The sequence below is a fragment of the Scomber japonicus genome, chromosome 13 (genome assembly GCF_027409825.1).
Source record: "Scomber japonicus isolate fScoJap1 chromosome 13, fScoJap1.pri, whole genome shotgun sequence".
Taxonomy (NCBI): Eukaryota; Metazoa; Chordata; class Actinopteri; order Scombriformes; family Scombridae; genus Scomber; species Scomber japonicus.
In genome coordinates, this window is record NC_070590.1 from 24,117,844 (window position 1) to 24,130,105 (window position 12,262).

Sequence of the window (12,262 nt, forward strand, 5' to 3'; positions counted from 1 at the left end):
CATGGCCTATTTAGTTCAGTAGATTTAGTGACAGAAGTTTGTTTTCCCACAGTTAAATTTGAGAGGACTAAAACTCCAATCTTCAATGGAAATATTAGCTGAACAATGTTCTAACCCCAGGACTATAATCACTACCTGTCCTTTAAATGATACAATTTCTTTAGAGTTAAAATGGTCAGAATCAGTGGCTCAAAGAATGAGAACTCTTTACGATCAGGGCATAAATAAAATATAAATACAAATGAAAAACAACAAATATATAATGCATATTAATAAATATTTTTTATTTAGTAAATTTTGCGCTCTTAGCATCACACCCAAATCCTTATTACAAATGGATGTTTATTCTCTGTAAAATCTTTATATTTAGAATTCCTGTACACATTTAATGGTACAACCTTTACCACTACACTGAAGTGTCACCAAAAAGAAACAAAATATGGTAGAAACAAAACATAAAAAAAGAAAGAAAAAGAAAACATGAAGTAAGACTCCTAAAATGTATTCCTAATGTCACAGCTTGCAAAGCTTGATTACAAATTCCACTGTGCTCTTACCCAACAACCTACAGAAGACCAACAACAAATAGCTAGGCTTGGTCAAAGAGAACAATTACAGGTGAGAACGTGGCCAAGAGATGAGATGGAAAAGTGTGTTGGTGTACACGTGTAAAAGAGAGAGAAATGATCAATAGAAAATAAGAATCACATTGACTTTAAAAAGGAAAAAAATGACCGAACAAGACAACAAATGTACTTCAGAATTTTTATCTTTTCTAAAGATGTTGCACCAGTGGTCGTGAGTGTTTTTCCCAGGGGAAGATGTCATTAGTGCAGCTAGTTGACACTGGTGGTGGCAAACCACTTGCCACAGACTGGCTTACTTCTCTCAGTGGCATGGCAGTAGTTGGTGAATTTCTCTTTCAGGAGCTGTCGATACTGGTGACGGTTGCTGTAGAAGGACTGGTTTCTTTCTAAAAATGACTGGATTTCATCCTCTGTCAGAAAGTCTTCTTCATCTGAAGTCGCTTCAGAATCATCCTGTTTTAAGAATTGCAGTCAGTCAGCACACTGTTATACCCTAAAAATGAGTTTCAAAATGGTTTACTTTTGATTATTACACTTACCAGAAGTTCTACAAGAGTCCTGTTTGCCTCTGGAGACCTTGCATTAAGGCTGAGGTTCTTCTGATGTACCGTCCATGGTAGCCGTATAGCAATGCTGGCAAACGTATCGCCACATAAGGAGGAAAAGATTTCTTTGGTTCGGCAAGTGTGTGATGACGGATTGTGGCCCGTTTTGTTCCCATCTGACATACAACCTCCACCTTTTTTTCCCTGGAGACAGTGCATACTCTGATTGGTATATAGCATTGAATATTGTGCATACATCAGGTTCATTCTGTACTTTGTCCTCTCACCTGTTTGCTGCATAAACCTTTGCCCTTCTTTTTCTTCTTTTTACTCTTGCACTGAGTCTTTTCCTCAGGTTGTGGCCAGAAGTCCACACAGCTGTCTATTACATCCTCCTCCTTGTCTTCAGCACAGTGGCCATTTGTGTCCTCTCCTTCAGAACGTAAACAAAAACACACAGTGAGAAAAGACATTACACAGTATGTTTAAAAGACTCTGAAATGGTTTCAGAGTTGAAGATCCTCAGCTGCTCAAACCTGACCTGCTTCGTCATGGTTGCAGATTCCCTCAGAGCAGGCAACGTCAGATCCTTCCCGCGATCCCATCTCGCTGCCCTCCATACTTGAGTAACCCCAGTCACTACCATTGATGAGGGGGGATAAATCTAGAGAAACACCAGGTTTTTTTTTTTTTACATCTCATTATCTCTCCTTACATTCAAGCACAAGTCAGACTAGTCTTGCTCATGCAGTGATCTCTATGCACATACAGGTTTAATGTCATACGGAGATGTCTGTGTGAATATTTACCTTGTTTGGTGTTGTCCGGGCAGCTACAGGATGGGCCTGTGCTGGGGGCGACACTCTCTTCGCTGCCGGCCTCCTCCTCCTTCTCTTCACCATGTCTAGCACAGGTGTTGCAGCTACCCTTCATAGACTCAAGAGAACCCTGTAACACACCGAATGGTCAGACTTTTGTATACAGGCAAACAGATGTGGAGCTGCAGATGCACACAGGTGCTTTTAAATCTAATTTGTGAGGGCGGCTTTAGACTCCTACCTCATCCAGATTTTTCTCCTTGTCCTCTGCCTCCAGTTCAAAGCCGCACTTGTTTTTGCGTCGATTTTTTCGCTTTTGTCTCTTTTTCTCCTGTTTCAGCTCTTTGGCCCTCTCCTCCTCAGACAGTTCCTCGACGAACTGCTCTAGCCGACTGATCCCCTGCATCTTCTCCACTGCCATCTAGGGACGTGGTAATAGATAAATGATCACAGCACAATAATGCCTTCATCCTCTGATGAATCAGTTCTAAGTGATACCACACACATTTTCTTTAGAGGGTATGTACCTCAAAACTTTTGCGTAGTGCATCAATTCCCAAATGGAACAATATTTGCCAGGTCTGCTCCTCTGCTCGTAGTTTCTGCCAGATCTTATGCAGCCGCTCATACAGGTGAATACCCAGACAGGTCAAGACTTCTTCTTGTGCAATGTCGATTGTCTTGGCGTGTCTCTCTCTGCGTCTTTAAAAAAACAAAAAACATCAACTGGATGTACAAATACAACGAAAGAATCACAGCAAGACTTAATGGCTCAAACTGGCTTGATTGACGGAGAATGTGAGCTTAAAAAATTTGACTTACTCAAAGCCGCTTGCGAACTCAGGCTCTGCCCGGCCGAGGAGGTGAGCAATGAAGTCGGTCTCACAGCACACATGGATGTGGCGTTCATGGGGGCAACAGCAGAGTCCCTCATACAAGGCAGCGCAGTAGCCCTTCTCTTTAGTGCAGTCCAATTCTCCAACCAGGATGTTGTACGCCCGTAGCACTTTATTCTTACAGTCAGAGCAAAACCTTTGGACAAGAAAGTAATATCCAATCAATGCAGTTCCTTTTAAACCTGCCAAACAAAATTTGTGAGAGGAAAAAAAAAGCATTTTGGAAATCAAGGCAATATGACAGTCACACATTACCTGTGTTTACGCAAGTATGTCTCCAGCGTCTCTAGGAGACAGGCACTATCAATGAGGACCACCTCATCCCTGCACTCCTGAGACATCAGCTCCCACACATCCATCCAGCTTCCACTGTAAGCAATTATCACTTCATTATTACAACAAAATGCATCACAAAGCACAATCATCTCTTAAACCTAAAATAAGGCAAACAAGCTGTAAAATCAACACTGACATATTTATCTATGATCTTATAAGCTCATATGTTGAATGTGTTAGCAAACAGTTGCCTATTTACACATCCAGCAGATACATATGTGGAGTCAGGTTTCTGTCCACCTGGTGAATGAAAGTCCAATATTCACTCTCCTTACATCTGCTTTTAGTCTCCACTAATTCAGCAAGATTGATCTATTATGTCTTTTTAGCTGTGCAATGCTGCACTACATGGACTACACTTAACAATGCCAACTTGTCTGATGTCTGGAGAGAAAAAAGAAAAAAAATCCATTCCCCCAGTCCACACTGGCTTAAACGCATGCAACTGCTGCAGTATGTCCCCACCATGTGAAATACTCCAGGTGCTCCAGACACTGGTTAAGGATTTCTAACAGATGGAATTATCCAGGTATTACTGAAGAACTTACAGTATAATTATTGTTTTATATGTTGGTTGTATTTCCTACATCTGAAACTACTGAAATATCCCAAATATTTATACAAATCACCAGATGATAAAGAACATTAATGTAACTGGGGTCTTATTCTATTTTAATAGAGAATACTTGTACATGTACGTAAGAGCATCTTTCTGATATCAAAATGACACTGACATAAGCATCCCAACAATGTTACAAGCACATACATAGAGAATGAAACTAAGCTATACTCCAGTTTTTTTCTAGCCCCAAGTGTTCAAGTTTGTATATCTTAGATCTACAAAATGTTACATGATTAGTAAAAAGAAGAAACATGGTTGAAAGCTGTACAGCAAGCTGTAATAATCACACTGAGGCAACTCCCCAGAAAGCCTCAAACAATCATTATTAATTTCTGTTCAACCTCAAGTTTGTCAGTCAACATGCTGAACAGTTTTCAAATGTGAAGTATATTTTTGTATATATCAATCAATTGACCATCAAATGGTACACACATGACTGGCCTGAAACAAAGGCCTCCTGGAGGCTGAAAGAAGCTGTCTTTTCTTAAAGACTTGTGCCTCCCTACTAGGGTTGCAAAGGGGTGGAAAATGTTCGGTAAATTTCCGGAAAGTTTCCGGTAAATTTCCATGGGAAGTTAAGCTGGGGAATTTTGGAAACATTCCAAATTGAAAACTTTCTATGGGAATTATGGGAATTATGGGAATTTATGGGAATTGAGGGTAATTTAGTGGAAAGGTATCATCATTTGATTGATTAATTGAATAAAAAATTAAATTAAAAAACATTAAATAACAGAACATTATTTTAAGTTGACGATGAAAAAAGGTACACAATGTCACTTGATGTCCCTGAGCTGTTGAAGTTATATTCAATTATAAAATTATATATTATATAAATAATATTTATAATTACACACAACTCTGAAAAAATACAACAATGTGTCTGTGAAGCTACACATCCCTGACGGGAATGTGTCTAATGTATCCTGGTGGTGATACAACCAAAATATACAAGATGTTTTTAAAACTATTTGTTATTGTTATTTACTTAGGTGCAAATGATATAACTAGTAACATCAAAGTTCCACTCCTGTCTGTTAAAGTGATATTTACTGTATAAATTGTGGTTTATTTGGTTTTGACCATAAGGCTAAATATAGCACTTACACATAAAGATATTCCTAAATATATCAAAAGTGTGGTCCAGAACTGTAGAAATTCACAGTGCATGTAGGGGCGTGGCCTCAGTATGCACAGTGCATATAGGGAGCGTGGCCTCAGTATGCACAGTGCATGTATGGGGTGTGGTCTCAGTATGCACAGTGAATGTATGGGGTGTGGTCTCAGTATGCACAGTGAATATAGGGGGCCTTGGTCTCAGTAGCCCTGCAGTACACAGTGTGCTATGTGAGCATGTGATAGCATAGATATTCAACTGTACTGCATGATATTTGGTTTTAGTCAGGATTATGCTAAAATATTATTTTACACAACTATATTTAAGTTCTCTAATAAGAACATACCTTCAGTTTAGTAAATTCCCGGTATTTCCCATTAATTCCCGTTAATTCCCATGGAAAGTTTTCAAGTTTGAAAATTCCCGGATTTTGCAACCCTACTCCCTACAGAGGGACACAAACTGACCAAAGGAAAGAAGATCCTAAATCTGTTATCTTCCACGCCTCTACCAGCGTCATTTTTAAAACCCCACTAATTCTGTGCCACCTTCACTATGGTTTGGTCATAACATTATAAATATTGTTTAGGGAGAACCCTAATAACAGCTTGACGAGGAAACCATATGAAAATACTCATTTTACTCACCCCAAAGGTTTAGGTTTGTGTGTGTCTAAGGAGTGTAACTGGCATCGTTTGTTCTTTTTGCTTTTTGGAATGGCATCAATCATGTCATTCAACTTAGACCTGCAAAAATATAAATACATATCTATATCTATATATATATATACACACATTTGAATTTTTAAGAGTTGATATGAATACATCAGTGAAACATGTCCATTTAAAGTACTTTAAACTGGTATAGAATTATCCTGATACTGTATCTAAACAAACACAGAGTACAGCTAAGTAATTCCCACATATAAATTTGGCAGTGAAAATGAAAGTAATGCATTTGTGAATATCTCACCCGTGGACATAGAAGAGGGTATAGAGTTTCTTCACATCTGCCAAACAGGCCTTGGTGACAGAGAGCATGCCCGTGGGTTTCACTGTGAGTGGCTCTAAGGCCGGGTTGCCCGATTCCACTAAATGAGAGAAGAGGCGCTCCACACTTCGTCTGCACCCCACACATGCCACCAGCTGAGATAATGCACCGTACACCTCCCTGGATGTCACCATGAGGGCAATATTCAAGTCCTGCTGCTTCAACTTGGAGTGATACTGAAAGAATCATACATCAGTTACAGCTTTGCTGACAAGTCACATGAAGAAAACCTACACCCTTTTTCGGTTCAGCGTGTGTATGTAATAGTAGGTCAAGAGCAAAAAAATAAAATATATCACACGCTTGCGTACATGAAATTAAAACAACTCACCTCAGAAAACTGTTTCCAATGAGAGCTGTTAATTTCGGGTCTGTCAACCTCCAAGACACTATCAGAAAACTCCATTACCATCTGGCAACAAGAGAAAATATAAAGCCGTTAGTGTACATTATTGAAATTCTCATTTCAGCCGTGCTGATAAGTATCACAATATATGACCATGTCTCTGAGTATATCCAGAGTCACTTTTTACATTATTAATGCTCCACTTATCAGGAGTCAAGATCGTCCTTTTGAATGCTAAAATGTATAATATGGCCACTTAGAATTCTTGACATTAATTGCCTAGTGAGCATTATTTTTTCATGTCTTACAGTATGAACAGTGTTACATTTAAGGACCTATCCTTTAACATTTTGATGATGGTCTGTGCTTGGTGAGCACAGACCAAAGCCTTTGGTTTTGGTCAATAGAGCTGATGTGGCCTATGATTGAGCTAGCCCTTTCCCACCTATGATCTTCACGGACATCCCCTTGATCATACATATGAGAAACCTTACTTACCGTGAGGCCATCGTCAATATACAAAGGGATCTGTCTGGACAGAAATGGGTAGTCCTCTTCACCTTCCCTGCAAACCGCGACCAGACGAGCCATGGTTTCTCCTAGTGTGGTGCAGCTTGCCTGCAGGTTACACATAAGAGACCGATTGACCGCATCAGAAATCAACGCTGTCTACAACACCTCCTTGTCACGCAAAAAATACTATGTGACAGACTATTTGACATTAAAACTCGGTACTAAATGCCAACCATTTGCTATCTAATGCTGACAGCACCTGATTTACTGACACGGTTGCAGAAGAGACAGAATCGTCTCGACCCAGATTTCGGCAGCTAAGTTAACGAAAACCTGAAAAACGAACGTATGTCATTTTATTATATACAATCTGTTGTCAGGAGGTTAGTCTTGCACTCTTTCAGATATGAACACAGGTTTAATGACGCTAACGTCTATTTGCCGAGCAGGATAAACTAACTGGCGTCGAGCCAGTTAACGTTAGCCTACTAGCTCATTTAATTTTCTAGTACGATTTTGGGAAACGAGGAAGCAAACATTCAATTGCGTTATATGTCCTTATTCTTACTAGTGTAATGCCTTGACGAATGATATACCGTGCAGCGTTGATATAGTTAGTTTCAACCTGATCGATGCCACTTGTTAGCATCGCTGTAGCTCGCGTTAGCAAGCTCGAACACGGCTTATATAAAGTTGAACTGGGCTACTTAGCGACTGTCACTTTTATTAGCTTCTCTTTACAACGTTTAAAAGACTGCACATGAACTGCCACCTTGACGAGCTACTTAAATGCGCCTTTAACAGAAACCCAATTACTGTGTTTACTCACCTACTTCTGAAAGTTCCTTCTTAAACAAAAATAAATAAGTACGACAGTGAGTGAGGCTGCTACGGTGGCGAAATCTGCATTACTGATTTGACCTTTGCACTAAGCACGTAGTAGCTGACGTAAGACGCACGGCCTCTAGGGGGCGCGCCGTTCCTCTATTCACACCAGTAAATAAATAAAAACAAAAAGCAAACGTAAACATAATCAAATTAAATAAATGACTAATCAAATGTATTACGTACGGTTCTATTTTCCACAGCTTTGGATTTTGTGCAGTATTTAGTGTGTTTAAGTGGAACACGAAGGACAATAAGGTTCTGTTTCTGCAAATCAGCTGGCATGTTTGGGGAATGTTTCTAATGAAGAAACAATATTAATAATACATTTAATCGAATGGGGTAAGTTCCATTTTGAGTTTAACAAATATAATTTTCTGTTTAAAAAAAGATAAAGGTCACGCCATAATGTCTGACTAAAGGTATAGTCCCAAAAAAGATGACTTCTGCTTTCATGTGTGATTGAGAGAAAGAACAAAGAAGGTCAATATTTAGTCTATATGTTACTGAACTAAATTAACTAGATAACACCAGTGAAACATTTTCACACACAAAAAAAATCTTTTGGGTAATAACCATGTTGTTCCCCAGTCTATAACAATATACATATTATTCCAAATACAGAAGCAGGTTTACTTATTATGCCCCTCTAGATTATTTCCCTTAGACATTTATTATTAGTGTTTATACTTAAAAAAAGGATGTAAATTCCCATTCTGGTGTATTATGATCGATGCTCTACTTCGCTCTGCATACATTGCCTTGTTACTGTTGTTGGAACAGTAAACCTTTTGTAAGTTCCAGTGTGTACATAAAGTTTAACAAAAACAATGCATCTATTTTGAGGAAATACTTGGATACTTCCAGCATGTCAAATTGCAATTTTTTTTATTCATAATTAACGATTTTCTTTTATTCAATCAAGAGAAACATCCTCATTCATACAAGGAAAGCTGCTATAAATATGCTGTTAATGAGACATCTTTATTTGGATATACAGTTTGAAATGAATAAATGAGCCATAAGAATTTTCCAGTGCTTCATTTTTATTTGCTTGTTGCTTTGTATATTATATATGGATATTTAATTGGGATTTTAGGATGACAAACTTATATTTCATGCACTGTACTGAGCAATTAAATAAGCAGGGAAGTCCTAAACACCAGAAATAGATTAAAAAAGCAAAAAGTAAAAAAAACAACAACAACATACAGTATACAGAAGAACAACAATATAAGGTTTGTTGATTTGCTGCATCATTATAGAGGCTGTTTTCCATTTTATGAAAAGCTCATACTTACTGTTGACTAATTAAATGCATTATTTAATGAACAAACTGGTTTTATATCAAAGGCAAATCATTTAAGAACATTAACAGCACTTTTGATCCTCTTTTTTTAAAGTGCAAGTCCTCACTTATTCAGAGGTACAGTTTCATTTACACACATTTCTCTTTATAAATAAAGAAAGCATGCACAATGGTATCTTCTTACAAGTTCAATTTTTACCAGAATTTAACTGTAATTCCACATAGATGTAAAACATATATTACAATGCAATTCATGAACATGTACGCCAGCAAAACAGATGCTGAAAACACACTGCTGCAACTGAGCGTGTTCACCATGGAGTTGGTCAATCCTGTCATGACATTTGCAAGCAAGAAAAACAGTAGCTGATTCCTGCTGACAGCTTGAATGAGGCAAAGTCTGTCCATCTCTTCTCTCTCCTTCTCAGAGACTGAGTCTGACGATTGCTTTTTATACAGATTCCATGACAACGGCAACAAGTGACAGCCTGACGTTCTTTTGGAAAACAGTAAAATCATATCGGCTGCAGCGAGGCATAGCATAAAAAACAGGGACTGGGCAACACTCCAAAGGCAGAAAGATAAATTAGCGAAGCGCCGTGACACTGGCTCCACAAAGGTCTGACATGCGTACAAAGCTGCATAAAGCACAAGACTTCCCAACATAATGTTAAAAAGTGCTTTGAGCCACTCTCTAACCTGGGTTCTAGGCTGCATCACATAGAGTCCAATCTGAACTCCTGCCATGTAGATAGCCACATAGCCCACTACAGAGAAAATGCCCTCCTTGTTAGCGTGCAGGAGGTCCTTCTCTCTGTCATTGTTGTGGATAAGGAAAGCTTTGAGCTCTGTTGTCTCCAGAGCAAACTGATAAAATCCACTGATCAGCAGGGCAAAGAGCCAGCACTGGCTGATTGGTAAAACAATCAAAACCACTGAAGCTACAACTTTCACGATGGCAAGTGTGAAGAAGAAATTCCAGTGGACGCCGTATTCTGTCACATGCTCATGGTAGCCGGTCATTTTGACAGCCACTAGCCGTGCCATGCCAAGAACAACCAGGGGCCAGACAGACAGTAGCTGCTTGGAGATATGATTCATCTTGGATCCAGAGACGTTCTTCCTCCGTGCCTCTGGACAGACGAGGGCATTCGCAAAGACATATGCTCCAACACCAAAATCCATAACGCCTGTTCCATAGGTTTCCGTCTTAGCGTATCGCCTTGGGAAGACACTGAAGTCTACAGCGAGAATGCTGATAGCTGTTTTCACATTCACTAACACTCTAAAGATGGTGACAAAGGGAATCTGTTTGAATTGAACGTGACTCTGAAGGAAGGTGCTGATGGCGGACTGCGGGTGTCGAGCAGGAGGCCTGTTGGTGCGGTAGATGTAGAAGATCGTGCAAGCTAGGACACAGGTTGAGATGAATATGACATGGTGAAGAATGTCGCTCAGGACAGTGCAGGACAGGACGAGGGGGAGGATAAGCACCGAGAAGTCCAGAAGCAGGTGAGAAATCAGTGGAAGTGGCAGAGGAAGACTCCCTTTGGCCTGATGGTAGAGGATCAGGAGGAGTCCTCTGGTGATGAGGCACAGCGGGGCGAGAAATGAGCCCAGCGCCACCTCCTGCAGACTGGTCCCATTGAGATTACTGACAAACGCTTCTTTCTGGTCCTTCTGAGACATGGCCTGCAAATATCACAAATCATTATTCACTGTGTAATTTACACTTGGAAACCTTTAAAAAATTCAGAACACAATGTCACCTATGATGAATTTTAAAAGGGATAAGGGTACACTTGCTGATACAAGGATATAAAACCTGTATAACCTGTTTAAAGAGTATAGGTGTCACCTATACCAACAATCCAAATCTAGATGTACTTATGCTAAGCAGTCCTTCTTTGCAGTCAATGGCCTATCCGCACAACAGCACTGGAACAACAATGTAAATTCCTCAGGAGGTAGTTTCACTTTCCCTGATAGTGGACTCACTGTATCACTAACCTGTTTACCACGAGTTAAGTCCAAACTTCTCTAATCTTTACTGCGACGTTAAATGGTGTTACGAAGCCCGTTGTTAGCAGTACTTACCACTGGTTTGTCTGTAAGGCGTGGGAGATGCAGGTTTATACACAGACCTGTTTTACTGCATTGCAAATTCTAGTTGAATGAAGCAGTCGGATCTAACCTGCCATGATGCTTTCAATAACATGAGAGAGCGCCTTCGTTTATTTCCGCGTTGGGTCACATGTCGCATTCAAACGTGCTCGGATTTCTAACAACTTCCGACTAATCTGGACATCAGATTTTTCCTTATTGAAAGTATTGTGGAAAAATATTATTTGAATATTATTAATATGCGTATTATTTATACAGTATAGCTATATTTTATTTTACAACTGACCCTGTGATTATTAATGTGCGGAATTGGGGAAAAACACTGAAAAAGGACGGAAACAAATAGGCAAAAATAGCATGAAACTGAGTACCATTTCATGTCACTGTGTCAGGTTTAGGGCCCAAAAAATAAAAAAATAAACGCTACATTTAAAATGACAAAATGAAATTTAGGGTTGTAATACTCTGTGATGTCCTCTATCATTTAGGAGTACTGGTTTCTTGAGACTTCTTTATACTGAGCTCAAGGTCCACAGAAAACACAGAAATAGCTATAAGACTAAAACCTATGACTAAAACTCAGTTTACCATTAATAAGAGTAGTAAGTGAATATAGTTAATCAGTTAATTAAAGAGTATCTCATTATAGAGTTATAAGTCAAAGTTTTCAATGTATTCTTCCCCCCATTTGTTTCGTTTGTTGAAAATGACTGAACAACGCCATCTTCTGCCATCAATAGTCACTTTGAAAGGGTAAACCCGAAAACTTGGAGTCTTGTGAATGAGAAGCGTCGTACTTTAAATCAAGTTAAGTGGCAAATTTAACATTGAAAATATTCCATGGTGATTTCAGGGCAAACTTTAACCGTATAAATAACAACCTATGGTTGACCAGTGCCGTGAATCATCAGGAAGAGGGCGGGAGTGAGTGTGGTTCGGGAGTTTGGAAGCTGTTTGGGCATGTGTTTGGGAGACAGTTTTTTTCCTAGGACGGCGAAGTCGTTACCCGCCCTAGTCTGCCTCTGATTGGCTTACCCTGACATTCTTAACTTAATCTGACCAATCTCATTCCTCATACTTAAACGTAACCACCCAACCACCGCAGGCAACGAGT

The 12,262-nt window shown here is 39.4% G+C and overlaps 2 protein-coding genes across 2 annotated transcripts; both read right to left on the reverse strand.

Annotated features, from left to right (window-relative positions):
• Nucleotides 1-258: 258 nt before the first annotated feature.
• Nucleotides 259-7,728, reverse strand: ggnbp2 (gametogenetin binding protein 2). Its single transcript, XM_053331911.1, has 14 exons — nucleotides 7,660-7,728; nucleotides 6,816-6,935; nucleotides 6,303-6,383; nucleotides 5,894-6,147; nucleotides 5,569-5,667; nucleotides 3,102-3,215; nucleotides 2,773-2,982; nucleotides 2,478-2,652; nucleotides 2,192-2,371; nucleotides 1,942-2,080; nucleotides 1,674-1,796; nucleotides 1,420-1,565; nucleotides 1,127-1,336; nucleotides 259-1,040 (listed from the first exon to the last, which is right to left on the reverse strand). Exons 2-14 carry the CDS (start codon nucleotides 6,906-6,908, stop codon nucleotides 837-839), a joined length of 2,028 nt encoding a protein of 675 aa, XP_053187886.1. The 5' UTR covers nucleotides 6,909-6,935; nucleotides 7,660-7,728; the 3' UTR covers nucleotides 259-836.
• Nucleotides 7,729-9,219: 1,491 nt separating this feature from the next.
• On the reverse strand, nucleotides 9,220-11,250 carry pigw (phosphatidylinositol glycan anchor biosynthesis, class W). The gene is made up of 2 exons (XM_053331875.1): nucleotides 11,122-11,250; nucleotides 9,220-10,716 (listed from the first exon to the last, which is right to left on the reverse strand). Exon 2 carries the CDS (start codon nucleotides 10,711-10,713, stop codon nucleotides 9,220-9,222), a length of 1,494 nt encoding a protein of 497 aa, XP_053187850.1. The 5' UTR covers nucleotides 10,714-10,716; nucleotides 11,122-11,250.
• Between the last annotated feature and the right edge of the window lie 1,012 nt (nucleotides 11,251-12,262).